The sequence below is a fragment of the Leopardus geoffroyi genome, chromosome C2 (assembly GCF_018350155.1).
Source record: "Leopardus geoffroyi isolate Oge1 chromosome C2, O.geoffroyi_Oge1_pat1.0, whole genome shotgun sequence".
In the NCBI taxonomy this organism is placed as follows: Eukaryota; Metazoa; Chordata; class Mammalia; order Carnivora; family Felidae; genus Leopardus; species Leopardus geoffroyi.
In genome coordinates, this window is record NC_059333.1 from 109,322,930 (window position 1) to 109,347,378 (window position 24,449).

The 24,449-nt window shown below is 38.6% G+C and overlaps 1 protein-coding gene and 1 pseudogene across 10 annotated transcripts in view; one reads left to right on the forward strand and one right to left on the reverse strand.

The window, feature by feature from the left end:
- Nucleotides 1-24,449, forward strand: part of PLCH1 (phospholipase C eta 1) — a 221,024-nt gene that overhangs the window by 61,334 nt on the left and 135,241 nt on the right. Inside the window, exon 1 of one of the 10 annotated variants that reach the window (XM_045503193.1) lies at nucleotides 766-1,250. The exons of the other annotated variants lie outside the window; for them this stretch is intronic. Within the exon in view, the coding sequence (XP_045359149.1) occupies nucleotides 1,208-1,250 (43 nt within the window). The 5' untranslated portion in view covers nucleotides 766-1,207. Of the gene's footprint in view, nucleotides 1-765; nucleotides 1,251-24,449 lie in introns of those variants that run through there. 10 annotated transcript variants of the gene reach the window in all.
- Nucleotides 4,125-5,860, reverse strand: LOC123575970 (annotated as a pseudogene).

Consider the following 24,449-nt stretch of genomic DNA (forward strand, 5'->3'; position numbering starts at 1 on the left):
CCTAATGGGAGTGGAGTAGAGGGGTTGATGCTGGCATGTACAGAATGGGTGGTAATGGGAGTCTCAGGGGCACAGCTGAAGCTGGAGAGAAGAAAATGGCAAGAGGCCCTGATAGTAGAGAATTCTGGAGTAAGGGAGTTAATGCTCAGGATGGAGAGACCTAGTTAGAGCTTTTAAATGCAAGACTACAGTAAATTGCTTTGTGAAAGACCTGCCTGCCTGTTTTGTTTGTCTGTCTACCTATCTCTGTGAAGAAGTTGATTAAAACACACAAATAATTCTTATGTATATTTTAGGGAAAATTGTACTTTAATAATATGCTTGTTCATTCACTAAAAACTGGCTTTCTCAGACCCATTCTTGCTACTTCCCTTACCCACAGGCATGTGATTTTTACCTGAGAAGTAGCCTTTACTGCCAAGTATTTTGAAACTGTCACCTCGTTCAATCTAAGTTGGAAACATTCCAGTCTTTTCTATAATCATTGCTACGTTTGTGTGTGGAATAAGGACAAAAATCAAGGAAAAGCTTCAATGCTGTCAATAATATGTGCTCACCCTGATTGGCACAAAAGTAGTGTACAGTGTAGAGGACCACAGATAGCTTATTTTTTAATGGCTTGTTTTTGCCTCCAATGGAGTGATGTTTGCTTCCGAGAGTGTGCGTGTCTGTGTGTGTGCTTCTGTGTGTTTCTCTGTGTGTGCATGTTCATTTTCTGCATTCAGCCTGCGTCACTACCATGGTAATCAGTGTTTCTCAATGGCCTCTGTAGGTGAGGAGGGTTTCTTTGATGGTTAAAGACCTACACTTCCCAGACATTAAATGTGCATAATGCCTGGAGGGTTTTAAGCCCTGCACTAAGCATGCATGTCTCATACCCAAAGTAGCCACAGCGCCTGCATTCCCACAATAGCGGCAGCCCTGAGCAGATGCTTCCAGTGTTCTTAGCTGGCTGTGCTTTTCAGTTTGGGACAAAGTTCTATAATCATATCTCATGGATTTATTTTCTCCACACTGTAAAGCCTGGATTGTGAAGATCTCCTCATGCCATAAAGGGCAGAATGAGCCAAGTTCCTGGGGCTGCTGAGGATTTCTTTGCCTTTTTTTTTTTTCTTTTCCTTTTTGGAGATGTGTATCAGAAAAAGGCTTTGCCTTTAGAGAGAAATTTTACTGCTCTTGCCAATAATGTATAACAATATTAAATTTAATGGCAGACCTTGAAGTGTATAAAAACTTGAGTCCAGAAAAAGGTAAGAGTCATACTACTAATTTTAAGGTAAGTGTAATAGTCCTAGTAAAAGATGGTAAATATTTCTTATTTTATCTTATGTTTAATTAAGTTTAAATATTTATTTGAACTCTTGACAACATATTTGAGGTATTCTATTTCGATATGAGATGAAAAGGTAAAGTATTTTTGATCAGGCAAAGTGTTTTTTTCTTGACAATGTGTACTTTTTGTAACAGTAGAATTTGCATGCTGATGAATTGGGAGTACATTGTAATAAAGTGGTCAGTGACAAAATCATTTGTATTCTTAGGTTACAAGTCAAGGATATAGATGTGCTTAAAAATTTTATTTGCCTGACACTTAGGAATAGTGAGTTTTAATTTTAACATTCCAAGTCTTATTCAGTTTGGAAATGACTAAAGCTGTATTTTAACTTTTTACAATAATCTGGACAGAATCATTCCCAATTTGTATCAATTAAAGATGGTTATGGATAGTGAAAATAATTAGCTTTATAAAATGACATGGTATAAGTACTCAGCATAGATAAAATGGAGGCAGAATCCATGTATCATGTTCTTAGAGTCTGTCAGCTCCTGTAGCATGAGAGAAACATTTGAAAGTGTGAGTTAGGAGATCAGAAATTTAAAATAGATGGACACTGTTCCTGAATTATAAGAAATATTCCTGCCTGTTCAGACAGAATAAATGACATGTCAAGAAATGTCTTCTAAACTTGTCTTCAAACTGAAATTCGTCTATCATTTCAGATTATTCATGTGTGTCTACTCAAATGTGACTTTATCATGCCAGTGCGCTGAGAGCCTGTCTTGAGATTGTTGCTAGTTCATGGTATCAACTTCAGTGTGTCATGTTCACAGTAACCAGCATTGATGCTTCCTTTTTATTCAAAATATAGATCATGGATGAGATTTCTGAGCATGACCGAGTTTTCTAAGCCTTGGAAGGATCTTTTATATAGAAATAGGTTAGGGTTTGGGGATTTGGTTAACTCAACATGCAGTTTGTCAGAAGGATTTTCCATTTAGAGTTTTGTCTTAATATGTTTGGCAACTCTTTCGTATGCTGAATATAGGAGTAAGTTGAAATGCACAGCATACTGTCAAGTTTCTCTTGCTTTGCACATCAGGGAAGTAATGATGAAAATGACTTCCATTACTTTGACCATATAAGTGATCTTTAAGACTGAATTAAAGTTAAAATGAAACAGTATGGACATTTGCAATGAGTTTTTCTAGTCATATATAAGCTTTTAAAGTAGATGAATTTAAGGTGTCTTGTTTCAGGGTAGATATTTTCACATACAGATGGTCTTACCAGAGATTTTTTTCATGAGCATATATTTCATATGTTACTTAACACATTTTCAATTATTCAGGTTAATGATTCATTTTGCTGAGTGAAAAATTTTTCTCTACTGACTGCCTATCTTGGTATTAATCTTACTGGATAGCAAGACTATTTTTAAAGAAATCTTTCTTCTGAATTCCAGAACAGTTTTAAAAGATATATCTTAGATTAAAGAGATCAATTCATTTTCATGGTGTGTTAAAATTAGTAGATTCTAATTTTCACCAAACCTGAGTTGTATTTATTATTAAACGATGTTAGTGGAAGTTGTTTCAAATGATGGGGATATAAGGTTGAAAAATGTTCTTTGAGAGCCAGAAAGACCAGAGAGAAGAAACCTGAGTTTTGATGCCATATCTGTAGTGTTAAAACTGTGTTAAGTGTAAAACTCATGCTTGCTCCTATATTGTGTGTGTTTATGCATATACTTAAGGAAATACTATTAGCCTCAAAATTTAGTATAACATAATAAGCCTCTGAGTTGGAAGTTATCTCAGTGATTCTTATTACATTCAATATACTGTAAGATACTTGAATTGCAACATAAAAACAGAAGTCAGAAGAAGCTTTAGGCATATAAGGCAAGCGTTTTTATAATCTTGTATGTCTATGAGCCCCAACTTCCTTTTTAGCAACTAGAGATACTACTACTTCTTACTTCATAAGGTTATTATAAGAATTACTGGTATAATGCCTCTGAAAGCATTTGGAAGATGGAAGGACCACAGAAATATAAAATGACATAAATATAGAAATAAGGGTAATGCACATTTTATCTACTTTAATTGAAGAGAAATTTTATTTGTTCTGGAGTGCAAATAAAAAACACTTTGACCTAGAACCTTGGTAGCATCTGCCACTAATTTTCCCTTTGGCTTAGTATAACCTACATGACAGCAGGGTGCACACTGTGTATTGAATACCTTATGCTGATGTCAGTGTAGGAATGAGTCCTAGATTTCTAGAGCAGGAAGAAACCATAGCAATCTTACTCTTTTAAGGAGGAAAAAACAAAAACAAAACAACCAGGCTGTACATTTTCCTCTGTGACATGAAGTAGATCTGTGGCTGGAATTGAGCCCTCTTATTCCCAGATGATGATGGCTGGACCTACTCTTTTTAATCATACAGATTTTTGCTTTTAGAAGATGCTAAGCATTTTAGATACTTGTGATTTCTCTCTTTATGTCATTTGAATTCTTTGTACAAGGGAGGGGAAAACTACTTTGTACAAGGAAGGGGGAGTTTCTATTGGAATCCATAACTGCTACTAGTTGGTACAATCAAAGATATATTGAATGCTTTATGTACAAAATGCTGGTAGGGGATATGAAAGTGAATAAAAGTATTAACCTTTTTTTTCAGTAATTCATAGTATATTGCAAAGACATGCTTATATCAATGTAATTATGGTAGCACTGTATTAGAGGAATATATTCCAGTGGTAGCTTGAGCATAGAGAAGTAAGCAAAGGATTTCTGGAGGTTGAAACATTTGACTAAGCTTTGAAGAATAAGAAGGATTATATCTGGTAGATAAGCAAGGATTGAAGATGAAGAAGTAGGCCAGGGCCAGGTGTTATACTGAAGACCTCATAATCCAGGCTAAGAAATTTGAACATTATCCTCCTTCCCTCACCCCCCACTCCAAAGGAGAAGGTTTTAAGCTGGGGAGAGATTAATCTGATTGGAATTTCAGAAAGATCTCTCTGACAACAGTTTGGAGACTGAGGGGAGGGATGAAGCTAGAGCAAGGGAGACCAGAAGACTCTTGCAGTAAATAGTTGAGAACACAATGGTCCCAAGTTTCTTAGCTTAGATCTTTCATGAGAAAACACGGGACTCTGAAGTCTACATTGCTGTCCTTTGCCCCTGATCAAAGCTGCTCTAGAATTCACCCTGCTTCTTCCTTCCACATTTTATCCGATCACTGTCTTGCAATTGGAATATATTAGCTACAAGTAGGTAATATTACCTGATGTGAAATTTAACATTTCCGCTCCAAGTTTCTGACCTCTTGTCTATTAGTATTGTGCCTGATTATGTACCTGTATTTCTTTTACAGAGAACAGAAAATATTTTTCCCAGGAAGCTCAGAGAACCCCAACTCAACCTTTTGTTTTAGGTTACAAGACATTGATTTGAATGTTGTCATGAAGCTTGCATAATCAGTTCAAATATAACATTAAAGTAGGGAGGTCAGTGATCATTTCTTGGTATTTAACTTTGTTAAAAATTATGATTTCCCTATTTCACAAAAAGAGTAAAGCTTATGATACTGTGTACTTTATTCTATTCCATAGATCAATTAGTCTAGTTCTGAACTATCTAGTAGGGCAAGTTCTTTATCATTGTTCTCATTCAAATTTTTTTCTCTTTTCATGTGTTTTTTTGTTCTAGATGATTTTAGAAATAGCCTGGAATGTCCCCAAAGTAATTCTGTTAGGATTTTTTTTTTAATTGGAATTGCATTGCATTTATGGAATAACTGAGGAGAATCACCAACTTTAAGACACTGAGTTTTGCCTTTGAGGAACAAAGTAGGACTCACCAAATTTTAAGTCTTTTTTCACATCGATGAGGATTAAGAGTTTTCTTCATGTAGCTTGTTTACATGTCTTGTTAGGTTTATTCTTGTGGTTTCAGTTGGTATTATGAATAGATTTTTTTCAGTTACCTTTCTTTCTTTCTTTCTTTCTTTCTTTCTTTCTTTCTTTCTTTCTTTCTTTCTTTCTTTTTCTGGGAAAATAACTTTATTTGGGGGTGTGGGGTGTGGGCAGATGTATAGTCCCAGAATTTCTAGAATTGCTTCTTGGTGCCAGTGGCCTTCATGACTTTGAGCATGTTGAAGTGCACACTCTTGCTCAAGGACTAGCACTCGCCCACTGTGACAGTGTCACTATTCTGAACATCCCTGAATCAGGGACAGGTACACAGACATGTTCTTGTGTTTCTCAAAGCAGCTGTACTGTCAGATGTAGTGGAGGTAGTCTCAGGGGATGACGGTGGCCCTCTGCATCTTCATCTTGGTCACCACATCAGACAGAATCTGCCCACAGATGGCATTACCAGTAAAGGGGCATTTCTTGTCAATGTAGGTACCCTCAGTGGCCTCCTTGGGAGTCTTGACGCCCAGACTCATGTTTTTATAGTACCACAGGAACTTCTACTTGCCAGTTTCTCCAAGCAGGATTTTCCTCTTATTTTGAAAGGTGGTTGACTGTTTTTGGTAGGCACGCTCCATCTGAATGTCCACCATCTTCCGAGAAAAGAGTTACATTTTCTTATGTTTAAGAACAGTTGAAAATCTTTCAAAAATTTTTTTAATGTTTATTCATTTTTGAGAGACAGAGAGAGACAGAGCATGAGCGGGGAAGGGGCAGAGAGAGGGAGACACAGAATCTGAAGCAGGCTCCAGGCTCTGAGCTGTCAGCACAGAGCCCAGTGCGGGGCTCGAACTCATGAACTGTGAGATCATGACCTGAGCTGAAGTCAGACGCTCAACTGGCAACCACCCAGGTGCCCCAAAAGCAGTTGAAAATCTTAAACACAGTAGTATGAAAGAACTAGTACAAGAAGTATGATTTTATCTCTTAGCCCTCTTCACTTCTTTCCTAAATAAATTACTTTTAACTCTTACTATCCTTTTTGTAGGGTTTTAGTGTTCCTTTCATATCTCTATATGATGTACTTACTCTACTACCTATTGATTTTTCAATTTTTGATATTCTCTATTGATTTTCTTCTATGGTAGTTGAGGTATTAGCCCACTAGTAGCATCCCCACATCTCTTTCAGTTACTTTATTGGTTGGCTATCTTTGTAACTTTAACAATTCACTTAACTTTTTTTCCTACTCTGCCAAATAGAAATACTCTACCTGTGACCATAGTACTCCCTTTACCCATCCTTTCTCTCACTTGTCTCTCTAACTTCTCATCATTACTCCTTCCATGTTTCAATCATAGGTTGATTTTAAAAGTTTAATATCAATAAGCAAAGTTTACATACTATGACTGCATAAAATTATGTTATTATGACTATATAAATGTTCACCGGAGCAAGTAATCACCTAATTTAATTTTTTTTTTTATTAAATTTTTTTTTCAACGTTTATTTATTTTTGGGACAGAGACAGAGCATGAACGGGGGAGGGGCAGAGAGAGAGGGAGACACAGAATCGGAAACAGGCTCCAGGCTCTGAGCCATCAGCCCTGAGCCCGACGCGGGGCTCGAACTCACGGACTGCGAGATCGTGACCTGGCTGAAGTCGGACACTTAACCGACTGCGCCACCCAGGCGCCCCACCTAATTTAATTTTTAATTGCTTAATTTTAATTAAGGGTACTGGTTCAGAACATGGTATCTGAAGAAAAGGTTGCATTCTGGAGATTTCTATACCAGATGATGGCATCAAATTCATTAGAAAAAACTGAGTACCTAAAAGTAATTTTGACAACTAGCAATGTTCATCAGAACTCAATGAGATGACCATAGTTGTTATCTCAACTTTTGGGATGATGAATCTCAGGTACAGAGAGAAAAATACTTGCCCTAGATCATACTGTAATTTTGTAATTAGTAGAGCTGACATTTGATCCTGTGAGCAGACTTTGGAGCCTGGACTTGCAGTCAGTCATGTTCTCTTTCTTAGCCATACTGTTACTTACTTGGAGTTGGTAATATAAATAGGCAAGAAACAATTGATTGTCTTCTCTGTTTAAAAGAAAAACAAAAAGCATTACCATTTCTATAAAGACATCTTAATTTAACTTCTGCTTTCTGCATATGCTGTTCCCTTGAGTAAATAGACTTGCAAGTGAGTACTTATTGATTAAGAGACAAAAGACTTGTGAGGCAGATAAACAGGGTTTGGTGTAGGAAAGTAGTGGGGTAAGAATGCTTAGGGTGGAGCCAGATCATGCAAAGGTTTTTAATTTATTTTTAAGTTTTTTTACCTCATGTTTACTTCCTTGTTTATTGAGAGTCCTTGCGAGGGAGGAGCACAGAGAGAGAGGGAGAGAGAGAATCCCAAGTAGGCTCCATCCTGTCTGCACAGAGCCCAACACGAGGTTTGGTCTCATCAACTGTGTGATCATGACCTGAGCTGAAATCGAGTCAGACTAGCCACCCAGGTGCCCCTAAGCAAGGCTTTTAATATCCCCCTGAGGAGTTTGAGTTGGATCTAATGAAGAAGGAAAGAAGATGATAAGCTTTGGATTTGACAGGTGATATAAAAGTGGTATTTTAGGGAAAAAGACTGGTATTTTAAGGAAAAAAAAGTGGTATTTTGGGGAAAAAATCCTGTGAAGGATTGATAAAGGGTCCTGCAATCTACTTGAGAAATTGGTTCAGGCATATTAAGACCATGGACCCTAGTCATTGAGGTTTTGACAAACAATCCATTACTATCTCTAATTACTTGTCAACAACACAGAAGCTATCATGAGTGAGCTAGAGTTACTTCAGCCATCTCTTTGAAGAAAGGTAAATGATTGTTTCTATTGATCTGTTTAAAGAGTAAGTCATGGTTGTAGATGTGTGTAATATAAGGTTTTCATCTAATTCAGCGACTTGTTGCTTCTTGCTTTTTAAAATCAATGTCAGTACTGTCTGGTTTTCCAGGTAACATGTGAAAAGAAAACTTGACATATACAGCCAGGGGTCTGAGGCCCCCCCCTTCTCCCAAATGCAGATAGGAAATCAGAAGAGAAGGGACAAAATAAGACCCCTTTAAAGGACAGTTGTGTTACTCTCTTTTATAGTTTCTCTTTGCACATTTTTTCTCTCGTGTCTAAATTCATTCGTCATTATTTGCTTGTTTCTTTATTCTTTATTTTCAATGTCCAAAATTATAACTGCTGACTGTTTTTAAGAAACCAAGCAATATTGATTTATATTGAGTTCTAAGTAAAATTTCCCTTTGCCTTTCTCACTCCTCAGGTGTAACCACAGTTGATTCTTTTTCACATCTGGACTTACATTCTTCCAGGAGTGTGCATACTTGTGTGGACACACATACAGAGGAGCCACACCATAGTTCAGGTCTCATAGGGAATAACATTTTTATGTGAGCAACAAGGACAATGAAAAACATAAATTGTGTGGGCCATTTCATAACCTACCTTCCTATTGCTACTTGTTGATCCCCCATATGAATACAAGATAGGACTTCAGCCTGGACTTAGTCACAAAGTGCCTCTTATACTGTGAGCAGTCTATTGGTGTTGAGGTTTTTTGTTTAAAAGATATTTTTAAATGTTTATTTATGTATTTTTTTTTTTTTGAGAGAGAGAGAGAGAGAGACAGAGCATGAGCGAGGGAGGGGCAAAGAGGAAGGGAGACACAGAATCTGAAGCAGGCTTCAGGCTCTGAGCTGTCAGCACAGAGCCTGATGAGGAGCTCAAAACTACAAACCACGAGATCATGACCTGAGCTGAAGTCGGACACTTAAGCGACTGAGTCACACAGGTGCTCCCTGGGCACTCAGTCTTATACTGGTTGTGATCAGTCTTCCACAAAGTCCTCCTTTTAGTTTCTACCCTTCCTTGCTTAGTTTTCTTATTTCCTTTCTCTTTTCACAGAAGTAAAATTTAGAATATATTTATTTATAAAGCCACACGTGAGTCCATGAAGATAAGGATCCATGGTTGGTATTACTTTGGCTCTGATGTATATTAGCTGTTAAGATGCTGGAGCAGTTGTCTGCCATTTATGTTGGGCTAGGGGATCTTTCTAGGATGCCTTCCACGATTTTTCTTGTTCAAATTCAGAAGAGTATCATTAAGAACAAACCCAAAGTTGGGGAGCCTGCTTCAGATTCTGTGTCTCCCTCTCTCTCTGCCCCTCCCCCGCTTGCACTCTCTTTCTCAAATATAAGTAAACATAAACAAAAATAAGAACAAATCCAAAGCAACACAAATCACAAATATTGGCAGGTCTGGCAAAAGCCCTGAAGATCATAGAGAACGACAAACCGATGAATTCTAAAGTTGTCAATGATCAGTGGAAATAATGCCGTGGGACCTGGCTAACATTCTGTTTCTATTCAGTGGGTGGATATCACCCTTGAAGACAGAGTTCAGTTTTGGTCACTGCATTTAAAGAGGGTGGTGGAGAAAGTGGCATATGATAATGAGTAGCAACAGAATGGAAAATGGGTCCTTTCTGTAGGAACAGGTCAAGTTTAAGGGGCTGGATATGACATTTCTTGGTTGAACCACCCGGTTTTATAATTCTGTGGCTTCTAGTTATTGCTTTACTTTTTCTATTTTTTAATTTCTTCTTTTGACTAATATGTGTTTTTATTCCGTTCCATTGCTTTATTGTGCTACTTTATTTTGTTTCGTTTTAGAGAAAGAGTATGCATACATGAGTGGGGGAGGGGCAGAAGGGGAGAGAATCTCAAGCAGGTTCCATGCTCAGCACGGAGCCTGACGCAGGGCTCAGTCCCTCGACCTTGAGATCATGACCTGAGCTGAAATTGAGAGTCTGACACTTAACCAAATGAGCCACCCAGGCGCCCCTGTTCTACTTCTTTATCCTATACTCATTTATTATTGTCTTTTGGATGCAACTTTAAGTTGACACTTCTTTGTTCAATTTCTTTAATTTCTCATTTACTCAGCACTTAATTTATTTTCTTGTTTTTTATTCATAGTGCTATAATCTTCCCCCATTCTCACACACAACCTGTTCTGTTTTTTACTTTATCATTTCTTTGTTTCCTTGTATCCCCAGTGACAAAAGAGGGACGCTGGTATCAGGGTGAGCCCCAGAAGTTCTAATCCAGGGTTTATTCAGTGCTCTGGTACAGTGAGGGGGCACAATATGGAATCTGGAGTAAAATAGCAGCAGACAACTAAAAGTTCTAATGACAGGGGCACCTGGGTGGCTCAGTCGGTTGAGCGTCCGACTTTGGCTCAGGTCATGATCTTGCAGCTTGTGAATTCGAGCCCCACGTCGGGCTCTGTGCTGACAGCTCGGAGCCTGGAGCCTGCTTCGGATTCTGTGTCTCCCTCTCTCTCTGCCCCTAACTCACTTGCATTCTGTCTCTGTCTCTCTCAAAAATAAATAAACATTAAAAAAAAAGTTCTAATGACAGCTTAATATTTTAGGTAATCACCTGGGTCAACTTTTCTGGCACTCCTTTTCCTCATTTAAAAAATACTGATTCTTTGCCTTTCAAAGAACTGCGAAGATTAACGAGATGATGAGTGTGACAAGTCTTGCCCAGTGGTTGGTACATAAGCCTTAATTAAATGTTATATCTTTCCCTTAATCACACATACCTGCTCATTTTAGTATCTGTGATACACACACACACACACACACACACACCCCTTTCTCTCTGGATTGACAACCTGTATCAGTTTTCTTTTTGTCTTTTCCTCTGATTCCTGTATACTTACTCTTTTTGCCTAGTTACTACATACTCAAAACCAAAGTCAAATGTATGACAAAGATGCAAAATAAAAACATCAGGAAACAATAAGTTAAATAAATCCTTAGTTGATTTTAATTAGCAAGACAGATTATTTAGAGTACGTAAATGTGGAAACACATTACCCACTCAATTCTGATAATCACAGCTTACCCACAATACTTCATATCTCCTAAGAAGAACTAATATTTAATCATTTGTTTTAACTTCTTTCATGCTGTTTTTCAAATCAAAAAGTCGCCCGGCTTCTAATCACTTAGACAATTGCATAAATTAAGCAAACTGTCCCTTTACCAAAGATAACTTCTAAGTGTTATGTGTTTAGGATTTCCCACAGGCTGGAGGGTTTTTTTTTTTAATGTTTATTTATTTTTGAGAGAGACAGAGACAGAATGTGAGTGGGTTGGGGCAGAGAGAGAGGGAGACACAGAATCTGAAACAGGCTCCAGGCTCTGAGCTGTCAGCACAGAGCCCAATGCGGGGCTTGAACCCATGAGCTGCAAGATCATGACCTGAGCCATGACGCTCAACTGACTGAGCCACCTAGACACCCCTGGAGAGGATGTTTTAAAAAATACAAGAAGAGGGCTTGTTTATCTGTTTTTCAAAAATTAAAAAAATGAGATATGGTTTGTTTTTACCTTACCTGACAGGCAAAGGATTAAAAAACAAACAAAAAACCCCAGATATCTAGTATCAGCAGAGGTATGTGAAAATGGGCACTTTTCTATACTGCCAGTAGGAATTTGAATTAGTGTTTCTGGATGGCAGTTTGACAGTAAACAAACCCTTTGACTTGGTGGTTTTACCTTCAGAAGCTTTAAAAAGTACTTGCACATTTGGACAATGATCGGGTGATAGGAATGTTTATTGAAGTTTTTTTTTTTTTTTTTTTGTAATAGCAAGAAAAGATGAACAACCTAAATGTACACTAGTAGATAGGTTTTATTTTTAATTTATTTTCATTTTTTTATTTTTTAGGAGAGAGAGTACATGAGCAGGGGAGAGGGGCAGGGGGGAAGGGAGGGAGAGAGAGAGACAATCCCAAACAGACTCGTACTGTCAGTGCAGAGCCCTGTGCAGGGCTTGATCCCACAACGTTGGCATCATGAGCTGAGCTGAAATCGAGAGTTGGACACCCAAACAACTACCCAGCTACCCAGGTGCCCCAGTAGATAGTTTTTTTCCTTAATGCCTAAGTGTATGTGCATAAAAAAGGTAAAGTAATCTCCAAAGTTTATGCCTTGGACTAGTAGTACCAGTTATCTTTGACTATAGTATTCTGTATGGTTTTCTTCATACTTCTTTGTGCATTTATAATTAACTTATATTACATTAATAAAAGATAAAAATCAAATCTGGTTAAAAATCTGGCTACATAGAAAAAAACCAAACCACTCTTTTGCTGGCTCCCAGCTGTGCTCTGGTTAGGCCAGTGCTATTCTGAGACCCTAGAGGTGGTCTCACTGCTTCCAGCCTCTTCCTCTGGTTCAGTGTCTAATTGCTGTCTTTTGTTCTTTCCCAGTCCTTTTCCTTCAGTGTCGTGCTTTCCCACTGTTTATCTTTTCTGCCCCTCCTTCCACAGCCTTGCTAGTTTACTATCAAACCATTTACAACAATTTGTTCTTTCTTGAAGGCATCCTTTGTTTTTCTTGATATTTCCCTTGTCAGAAATATGATCTCTTCGGGGCGCCTGGGTGGCGCAGTCGGTTAAGCGTCCGACTTCAGCCAGGTCACGATCTCGCGGTCCGGGAGTTCGAGCCCCGCGTGGGCTCTGGGCTGATGGCTCAGAGCCTGGAGCCTGTTTCCGATTCTGTGTCTCCCTCTCTCTCTGCCCCTCCCCTGTTCATGCTCTGTCTCTCTCTGTCCCAAAAAATAAATAAACGTTGGAAAAAAAAAAAAAAAGAAATATGATCTCTTCTGCCTCATTAGCACGATAAACTCATCTTCTATGCCTCAGCTGTATTAGTTAAGGCAGTACTAGCTATTGTAACATTATTAAATCTGTGTATTTCTGGGGCTTAAGACACATTTCTTGCTGCTTTCACAGGTGTTCCTGGATGAGTGGCTCTCTTCCAGGTGGTGATTCAGGGGCTCAGGCTCCTTCTATTTTGTGGTTCTGCTGTTGTCAACATATGACTCACAAGGTTACCTGAGGTGCGTCTCCTCTCCAGGCAACCGAAAGGGGAAAACAAAATAGACAGTCCTGTGCAGATTTTTATGAGGAAGTTTTTAATGGGCAGTGCCTAAATTCTACTGGCTGGAGCCTAAGCACATGGCCAGACCTAACCACAAAGGATCCTGGGAAGTGTAGTCTGGTGTGTGCCCTGGAGGAAGAGGAAATGAATTTTGGTGAACACATAGTAATTGCTGCCTATTAGGCAGAAGCTTAAATCCTAGTTCCAGCCCTGGCTGTGTGTTGGTATGAAGATTCAATTTTGAGGCATCAGACATGAAATAGCTTCATGAATTCTGAAATATTATACAGATACAAGAAGGACAACTTCATGAATACAGATCTCACTGTTTTGCTTTTTTAAAAAAGTGTACCTGACACGTAGATTAGACCAGTAATTGGCAAACTATACCCTGTGGGCCAGACCTGGACAAATGCCTACTTTTGTAAATAAAGCTTTATTGGAACACAGCCATGCTCAATAGTTTATGTATATTATAAGGCTGCTTTTGCACTACATGCAAAGTTGGTTGAATGCCACAGAGACTGTATGGCCTGCAGAACCTAAAATGTTTACCATCTGGCTCTCTACAAAGTTTGCCAACCTTTGGACTAGACTGTGAGTGTCTGAGGTCTTATTCATTTGTGTTTAGTAGTGTCTGAGATGTAGCAGATGCTCAGGGAATCTTTACTGAGGGGTTGAAATCTCTTTTTAGAGCTCTGTAGTTCAAAAATTATGCAGCTGGAAGGCAGTTTCAGGAGGAGAGATGCCTCTCCACTAAAGTGGATGAACACTGTAGGTTCCTTTGCACTCTTTGAATAGCTAAATGGCCACGATAATCAGGCAGCCTGAGTTCAGTCCCAGCTGAATCCCCTCTACTGTGCTGCCTTTGCCAGGTTCTTTTCTAAACATAAGTAAATGCCCCTTCTCATCATTATAATTGGAACAGTCACCAAACAGTCATCATTATAGCACATCACTATTCAACTCATTATGGTTGGCAAATATTAAACAAATGATTATTGCAGGGAGTAAAGGGCAGAGTAATGGACAGTTGACTAAGAAATGCTTTCATATTGTAAGTGCACTGTCTTCATTAATGTTTGTTTCTGCTTATTACATAGACTGGCTTTTGCTAGCTTGAAGATATAACGGCCTGAACAATGGCAGTGCAAATTTGATGGTAACTCTTTTTCTCTAATGATCGGCAAAATAAGAGTTTCTCTCAGCCAATCAATACAAATTCAACATTTAACATGTAGAGGTATAAAGCTAGATGATTGAGGGGAAGTTTATTGAGCTAGCATTTATTGATGTTTGGTAGCTGTTATGCATCATGCACTGTACCTGGTTCCAAAGATGGTCAGGTAAATAAGCCCATTGTCCCTGCTTGAGGCATGTGTAGCTTAGTGACAGAAGATACAAAAAGGATGGACACATATCTCCTTACCTTTGAGAGACAGGGAGAATTTTGCTGGGAGTTACTTTTATAGATAGTTAATATCTGGAGTAGCAGTCTCTTTAACTGTAATAATCAGGAGGTTGAATACTTTGGCTGGTTTATGGAAAGTAAGGAAGAGGGGCAGAACAAGAGAGAGAATAAGGGAACAAAAGGTTTCAGCAGTTGGTTAATGATAGAACTGGGTCAAGATTTACTTTTCCATGCGTATTCTTAGTTACCCAAATCTGACCAAAGGCACTTGCCTAAATTGATTAAATCACATGTTATGAAAGAGGTGTTTTTGCAGCTATGTTTAGTACACACAAACTTGTAGCTTTCTCTTTCGTCTTTTTGTTTGGAGCAGTTGGATTTTAAAAGGATGCCAAAACACAAGGTATATACTTAGAAAATCTTTGTAGAATTTAGCTGTTCAGGTATATTGCTCTAAGAAATTTGCAGAACAGGGACAATGTCCTACACGGAGTCCATGCTCAATAATTGTTTATTGATAAAATATTTCGAGTTTTGCAGTTGGAATGAAAGATTTACTATCCCTTTTAGTTACAAAAAAAGGGAGAAAGAAATATATAACATAGATGATCAGTGAGGGGCGCCTGGGTGGCTCGGTTGGTTAAGTGTCCGATTTCAGCCCAGGTCATGATCTCACGGTTTGTGAGTTTAAGCTCCACATTGGGCTGACAGCAGAGCCTGCTTCGGATCCTCTGTCCCCTCTCTCTGCCCCCCGCCCTTTTTTCAAAAATAAATAAACATATAAAAAATTTAAAAAAGCAATGAATAGTTCAGAGTTCTCACTGGGGTGGAGATATTTGGTTGCAATGCATTCTCTTTTCTTTCTGGCCTCCTACTTTGCCTAGTCTCAGGATTATCATAAAAGGTTTTAGATTATGGCAGTAGTTCCTCTAATTCTGGTGAATGTCTATATCTTAAGCTTATCTAAATGGTATTTTTAAGGTCTTTATTGAACTACACAGGTGATAGGCCCCCCCCAGCTGGGATATGGAGGATGACAGCTCCAATTTGGGTCAGCTGGTAGGCTTTCTCTATAAATTCTGCTGATTCACTGAGGGGACCACCCTCCCCTGTTCTTCAACATGCCAATTGTTCATGTGGCATTATGTTTGAAAACTGCAGGCAGATAGGGATTTGGGCTATATGGAATGTTCTGCAGAGCGCATCAGACCTGTGTTATTTGGTAAATTTCATATGAAATTGAATTACCTATGAAGTCACCCTAGGGGAGCCACTCATTCTAAGGTAACATAGGAAAAAGAGAATTGTCAATTTGTTTTCCAAGAAGTGATTTTTTTTTTTAAAAGGAGCATGTTGATTTTCTTTAAATAATGTAAAATCCAAATGCACAATGAGACAAAACTCATGAGACTAATATGGGAAAATAAGTAGAAGAATTATTTTAGCCACCCAGCCTCACCACTAGACTCCTGCAGTAGTTGAAATAATTTAGCTAAAGTTCAGGTGCAGCTGTAGTTAAGAGTACCTCTGATATTAGGATATTAGGAGAGAATATATGTTTCTTGGGGACAGAAACAGTATCTTTTCCTTCATAAATCTCTACATTCTTTAGTATAGTGTTGTGTACGCGGCAGGTTTCTAGGGGCTCAACTATTGAAAAAGCCTTATAGTATGAGGCCTGCTATCACTGGCTGGGAATAGCCTTGGAGTTTTCTGCTGCAATGTCAATTTCAGATGTCTTTAGTTTCTGCAACATTCTTAAGAATTTCAGAATTTGTGCCAAGAGCCAGCTTGGAGAGACAATACGTCGCTAAAAGTGGCTGTTGACTTCTGAAAAGAACAATAGTTTACCCAAAAATGGTGTGATCAGATGGCCACAGGTCTGCACTTTTAAGAAAAGTCTGACTTTTGGGACGCCTGGGTGGATCAGTCGGTTAAGCATCTTGACTCTTGGTTTGGGCTCAGGTCATGATCTCTCAGTTCATGAGTTCAAGCCCCACATCAGGCTCTACGCTGACAGTGCAGTGCCTGCTTGGGATTCTCTCTCCCTCTCTTTCTCCCTCTCCTGCATGTGCATGTGCCCCCTCTCTCTCTCAAAATAAATAAATGAACTTAACAAAAAAAATTCTGACTTTTGATTGTGTTCAGCCTATAGGCCCTGAGGACCATGACACAGAGTGGGCAGCACCTTCATCAGGTGTGGGTGCTTTCTTGAAGGATCCATACATTCTAGAAGATTTCTGGCTCCCCCATCCATGGGTATAGGTAATGAAGCGAAGAAATGCTTTCCATGTTAAGTAAGTCACATAGTAGGCCCTTGGCATACCAGTGTCAAATGAAGCAGAAGGGTCTTTCCTCTAATGGTTGACTGATGTTTGAAAGGGATTAGGTGTGAATAACACCTCACCCCTGGCTGGTGCTGAGGAGCAGTAAAAGAATATTCTGCAGTTTAAAAAAATTTTTTTAAATTTATTTTTGAAGGAGAGAGACAGAGCATGAGTGGGGGAGGAACAGAGAGAGAGGGAGACACAGAATTCGAAGCAGGCTCCAGGTTCTGTGCTGTCAGCACAGAGCCTGACGCGGGGCTTGAACCCACGAACCGTGAGATCATGACCTGAGCCGAAGTTGGACGCCCAACTGACTGAGCCACCCAGACGCCCCAGAATATTCTGCAGTTTAGAGCTCCAGAGGGCTCCTTGGTTCTTCAGATATATCCCTTGTTATCCTGACAGACTAGGAACTTCAATGGCTTGTGCCCAGTGTCCTTCACGGGCTTCAGTTCCATTGCTTCCTGATGCTTCAAAGAAGCTGGGGAGGCTTGGTTTCCAGTGATGGGTGGGTGGTGATGGGCTCCACACATTTCCAAATGGTGCTGATGGGATAGCTACAGAGACAGTTTGGATGTTGCTGTTCAGTGTGGTACTGCTTCTTTGAGCTTTAACTCATGACGAGTAGATAAGTTGATTCTGTGGTCTGCTGGGTAATTATGTGTTCTAAGTAAGATTAACTTCTTAATTACTTCTGAAGGAGAAGCTGTAATATTGAACTGTGATTGCTTTTGGCAGGCAGCCAGAGAGAAAGCATAATTAAATGTGTGACTAGTTCTTTCCAACTATGAAAGGCATACTTTTAGGTAGGATTATTCAACCATTGGAGCAAGCCAGACTGAAGTAGATGCATCAAAGATAAATAGAGATTAACTTAATAGAAACAAACTTCTTTATTTAAAAAAATTTTTTTAAATGTTTTATTTATTTGAGAGAGAAAGAGAGAGAGAGAGAGAGAGGCAGAGACAGAGAGAGAGGGGGGAACAGAGAATCCCAAGCAGACCCCATACTGACAGCAGAGAGCCCAATGTGGGGCTCGAACTCAGGAACCATAGGATCATGACCTGAGATGAAGTCAGATGCTTAACTGCTGAGCCACCCAGATGCCCCAGAAACAAGCGTCTTTGTTTTATTTATTTATTTACTTATTTACTTATTTATTTACTTATTTATTTACTTATTTATTTATAAATTTTTAAAAAATGTTTATTTTTGAAAGACAGAGAGAATGAGCTGGGGAGGGGCACAGACAGAGGGAGATACAGAATCCAAAGCAGGCTCCAGGCTCTGAGCTGTCAGCACAGAGCCCAATGCGGGGTGTGAACCCATGAACCATGAGATCATGACCTGAGCCAAAATCAGACGTTTAACTGACTGAGCCACCCAGGCGCCCCAAACTTCTTTAAAATCAAGTTTTAGGGGCATCTGGGTGGTTCAGTCAATTAAGCATCTGACTTCAGCTCCGGTCATGATCTCACGGTTTGTGAGTTTAAGCCCCATGTTGGGCTCTGTGCTGTCAGTTCAGAGCCTGGACCTTGCTTTGGATTCTGTGTCTCCCTCTCTCTCTGCCCCTCCCCTACTCACCTCTGTCTCAAAAGAATGAATAAAAGTTAAAGAAAAAATAAAAAAAATCAAGTTTTATTTTTTTATTTGTATTTAACTTTTTTAAATGTTTGTTTATTTTTGAGAGAGAGAGAGCACAAGCAGGGGAGGGGCAGAGAGAGAAAGGGAAAGAGAGAATCCCAAGCAGGTTCCGCACTGTCAGCACAGAGCCGGATGTAGGGCTCTATCTCATGAACTGTGAGATCATGACCTGAGCCGAAATCAAGAGCTGGATGCTTAACTGACTGAGCCACCCAGGTGCCCCTCAAGTTTTATTTTTTAAAGCATATTCTTTACTAAATTATTTTGTCCTTTACTGATAAACCTTAAGGAGTAAATAATGGGAAATGATAGGGAGTATCTTACCTTTTTCTCAAAAGTATAGTTTCACACATTATAATTTAATAAATATTTTTGAAATAACATAAGGGAGGAAAGTTTCAGTTTCCTAGCACCCTTTTAGGTTCTCTGGCTGGGGCTCTGTGAGTTGGATGGACAAAAGGCAGAATGATAAGAAAAAGCATTCAAATTTATTTAATATAAGTTTTATATGACACAAGAGCATTCATAAGGAATTGAAGATCTGAAGAAGTAGTTAAGTCTGAATGTTTTTATACTAGGTTTGGTGAAGAGTAAAAAAAAAAAAAAGTTTTAGGACAAAAGGTTATGAGCTAAGGGTAGTAAACTGTGGGAAACTGAACGCTGGCTCTGTGTTTGGATTTCTCTTGGCCTCCCTGTCTTCACAGGTAAGGATGCTCCTTATAAGGAGGTTAAGGAAGGGTACCTCTCACAAGAGAGTATTACGTATGACCTATTTCAGAGGAAAAGGAGGAATACAGAGAATTCTTCCTGTATCTGCTATTTCAAATATTCAATATGCCAAGGTATTGGCATATTTTGAGGTAGTATATTCTGACTCCATTAATATTATTATTGTAAAGTTAAACTGAGTTGTAACTCTTGTTTCTTCTAATTCTTTACATGTGCTAATCAGTACTCAGCTGAAGGCTGAAAGGGGACCCTCTCGAAATCTCCAGAGGGCTCTCTCTAGGCAGTTCTCTCCTCTCCTGTAATCTGTCCTGTGAACTCTACCTAGCTTGGTCTCCTGGGACTCCCAACTTTGTCTTCTCAACCCAGAGAGACTGTCAAGCTGTTCCTGGGTTACCCCTTTCTGAGTCTAGAAAATCTCCCCAGGCAGTAAGCTGGAGTAACCATTCAACTCACTCCATTTGATTCCCAACTCTTAGGGATTACTGTTCTTCATGGTCTGTGATGGGGTTCAAGACATGCTACCTCAGAATATGGCACCGTGGCATGTCGAATATTTTAAGCCAAAGGAATTTGAGAAATGGCATGTACAGGAAGGACTTTCTGATCTTCCCCTGTAGCAGGTCATAAAACCCAAGAAGGACTTTCCCCCCACAGCTTTATTGAGATAGAATTGACATGTAACATTGCGTAAGTTTGAAGTGTATAGTGTGTTTTATTTGGTACATTTACATGTTGTGAAATGATGGCACCCTCAAATCAGCTCCATCATGTCAAATACTTACCATTTATTTTTTTGTGGTGAGAACTTTTCAGGTGTACTCTCCTCACAGCTTTCAGGTATATTAATATAGTATTGTTAGCTATAATCACCATGCTGTATATTAGATCCTTAGAACTTCTTCATCTTAGAACTGATTTGTAATTTGTAATTTATAATTTATACCCTTTTACTAACATCTCCCTGTTTTCCCCCATTCCTCAGCCTCTGGCAACCACTATTCTGTCTCTGTAAGTTCAGCTTTTTTAAGATTCCACATATAAGTGATATCACTTGTTTTTGTCTGATTTATATCACTTAGCATAATGCCTTCAAGTTTCATTCATGTTGTCATAAAAGGCAGGATTCGCTTTTTTTTCATGCCTGAATAATAAATATTCCATTATATGTATATACGTATGTATATATGTGTATGTATATGTATACCACATCTTTATTGTTGATGGACACTTAGCTTGTTTCCATGTATTGGCTGTTTCAAATAATGCTTCAACGAACATAGGAGCGCAGATATCTCTTTGAGATCCCGTTTTCATTTCCTTTGTATATATTCCCAGAAGTGGGATTCCTGGATCATATGGTAATTCTATTTTGAATTTTTTTGTGGAACTTCCATACCATTTTCTATAGTTGCTGTAGAATTTACATTCACCAACAGTACACAAAAGTTGCCCTTGTTATTGCTTGACTCTTTGGTGATGGCCATTCTATTAGGTGGGAAGTGATGCCTCATTATGGTTTGGATTTGCGTTTCTCTGATGATTAGTGATAGCAAGCATCTTTTCATGTACCTGGTAGCCAAATATTTGTATGTCATCTATGGAAAAGTGTCTATTCAGGTCTTGTGCCCATTTTTTAACCAGGTTGTTTGTTGTTGCTATTGAGTTACATGAGTTTTTTTTTAATATATTTTGAATATTAACCCCTTATCAGATGTATGTTTTGCAAGTGTTTTTTCCCATTCCTTAGGTTGTGTTTTCATTTGTTGATTGTTTCTTTTGCTGTGCAGAAACTGTGCCATTTGATGTCATACCACTTATTAATTTTTGCTTTTCTTGCTGTGTTTTTGGTGTTATATCCAAAGTATCATTCTGAGGGCCAGAGTCACAGAACCTTATCCCTGTACTTTTTTTTAATAGGAGTTTATGATTTCAGTTCTTATGTTTAAATCTTAATCTTTTTTGAATTAATTTTTGTGAGTGGTGTAAGACGGGGGTCCAATATTACTCTGCATGTGGTTATCCAGTTTTTTCAGTATCATTTATTAAAGAGAGTATCCTTTCCTCATTGAATAATCTTGGCTCCCTTGTCAAATATTAATTGACTATATATGCAGTGGATTTATTTCTGGGTTCTCAGTTCTGTTCCATTGGCCTGTGTGTCTGGTTGTCTGATTGTGTTGGCTAATGCCTCCTCTAATATCATGTTATGTAGAGATAATGGGTATCCTTGGCTCATTCCAGCCTTTGCAGTATGATTTGAGTGTTTCCTTATTAAATAAGATGTTAGCTTTGTGACTGAGGGATACACACACACAACACACATGGAAATATCCTTTAATTTCTATTTTATTGTGTGGTTGTTTTTTTAAATCAGGAAAGGTATTATTTTGGGGGAGGGACTTTATTTATTTATTTTGAGAGAGATAGATAGAGGGAGGCAGAGAGAGAGAGGGAAAGAAAGAATCCCAAACAGGCTCTGTGCTCCCAGAGCAGAACGCGATGTGGGGCTCAAACTCACAAACCAGGAGATCATGACCTGAGCCGAGATGGTGTTGGATGCTTAACTGTCTTAGTCACCCAGGTGCCCCAGAAATGGTTTGTTTTCTCCCTTCCTCCCTTTGTTCTTTCTTTCCTTCCTTCCTTCCTTCCAGAAACATTTATTTTATTTTTTTAATTTATTTTTTTATTTCACATCCAACTTAGCATATACTGCAACAATGATTTCAGGAATAGATTCCTTAGTGCCCCTTACCCATTTAGCCCATCCCCACCCCCACAACCCCTCTAGTAACCCTTGTTTGTTCTCTGTATTTAAGAGTCTCTTTTGCTTTGTCCCCCTCCCTGTTTTTATATTATTTTTGCTTCCCTTCCCTTATGTCCATCTGTTTTATATCTTAAAGTCTTCCTATGAGTGAAGTCATATGATATTTGTCTTTCTCTGACTAATTTCGCTTAGCATAATACCCTCTAGTTCCATCCACATAGTTGCAGATGGAAAGATTTCATTCTTTTTGATTGCCAAATAATACTCCATTGTATATATATATATATACCATATCTTCTTTATCCATTCATCCATCGATGGACGTTTGGGCCTTTTCCATACTTTGGCTATTGTTGATAGTGCTGCTATAAACATTGGGGTGCATGTGTCCCTTTGAAACAGCATACCTGTATCCCTTGGATAAATACCTAGTAGTGTAATTGCTGGGTCATAAGGTAGTTCTATTTTTAGTTTTTTGATGAACCTCCATACTGTTTTCCAGAGTGGCTGCACCAATTTGCAAAGAATGGTATTCTTTGAATGCCCTGAAGGCCATTTTATAAGTGAGGTTTGTCTGTAGTTATTTTTTGTGCAATCTATTATGAAGTCAAGTTAGGTATCAGTATTATAGCTGCTACATAAAACAAATTTGGCAACAGCTTATGATTCTTTTTCTATGTTCTGGAATAATTAAGTAGCATAGAGATTACAAATTATTTGAAGATTTGGTAGAACTTCTGTCATAAAGACACATAGGTCTGGTGCTTCTTTTGGGGGGTAGTTTTTATCTGAGGGAATAATTTTCTCTATTCAATGAAAATTGATATTTGAGTTACTATCTGCATTGGGATCAAATTAGGGAAAGTGCATCTTTTTTGGAAAGCATCCCTTTAATCTAGGTTTTCAAATTTATTTGCTTAGAGTTAATGAAAGATTGTCTTTTGGTATTAAGCATATCTTCTGTTTCAATATTCTTTACTCTATAATTTTCTTATTTTACTTATGCTATGTCATTTTTTTCTTGAGTATGTTTGCTAGTAAGGGTTTTCGTCTCTTGTTTTATTTCTCTCTTGAAGAATCTGCATTTTATTTATTTATTCTTTTAAAAAGTGTATTTATTTTGAGAGAGACAGACAGCATGAGTGGGGGGAGGGGCAGAGAGAGAGGGAGAGAGAGAATCCCAAGCAGTGTCCACACTGTCAACATATAGAGCCCGATGCAGGGCTTGAACTCCCTAAACTGAGAGATCATGACCTGCGCCAAAACCAAGAGTCAGATGCTTAAGCAACTGAGCCACCCAGGCATCCCAATGAATCTGCATTTTAAAGTTTATTTAGTAATCTTACTCTTTTGTATAAAAAAAAAAAAAAGTGTTTCCTTTCTGTTTTCTTCGGTTCACTAGCCTTTTAGTAGGTAGCTTTTCTTTCCAGAAGAGATTTTTGTTTGTTTCAACCACTTCTAGGACTCCACTATCCCCTTCTATTTTCTACATGGTTGATGTCTAATTCTGAGGTTGGCTATGTTGGGTTATTTATTTTATTACTTATATATAAATTGAAATTCACAATTTTATCTAACTCCTAGTTATTCTTTGGGTGTGGGTTATGGATGGTTTTTCTTGCTTTCCTTTGGTGGGTGTATGGACAGATCTGGATTCAGGTAGTTTCTATTATCTGTAAGGATGCTGGAAGATTGACTCGGTAAAAGATCGATTCCGTAAAATAAAGTGGTGCAACTGAGAAATATTGACTAATGGGGAATTCGTAGATAGACAGATCTAAGAAGACCTTTATATGAGGTGACTTTTGAGTAGAGGCCTAAATAAAGTGAGGTAGTGAACCATATAACAGCTAAAGGCAGAATGTTCCAGGAAGAGGATATAGTAACTGTAAAGGCCTTATGGCAGGGTAAGGAGGGAATGGCAAGGATGCCAGGGCGGTGGAAGTAAAGTCAATGATAGAAAAAATAGTAGCACATGGAGTCAGAGAAGTAGTCAGACCATGCAGTTTCAATTTTTTTTCTAATGGTAATTGGAAGTTATTGCAGGGTTTTAAGGGGGAAGTGATAATGTCCTCTTTAGAGAGACCTCTTAGATGGTACCAGAGAAGATGGGCTTATGACTTAGGAAAAACAGAGAAACTAGTTATGATGTTATTGCATGAGATGGTGGACTGGACTGAAGTGGTAACTGGGAGGTTATGAGAAGTGGTCAGATTTTTAAGTGTTGGCTTGATGGGATGTCCTGATTGGTTGGATATGGGATGTACAAGAGAAGTATTCAGGATAAATGAGGTGATGCTGATGTCATTTCCTGAGATGGAAAGGCATGATTG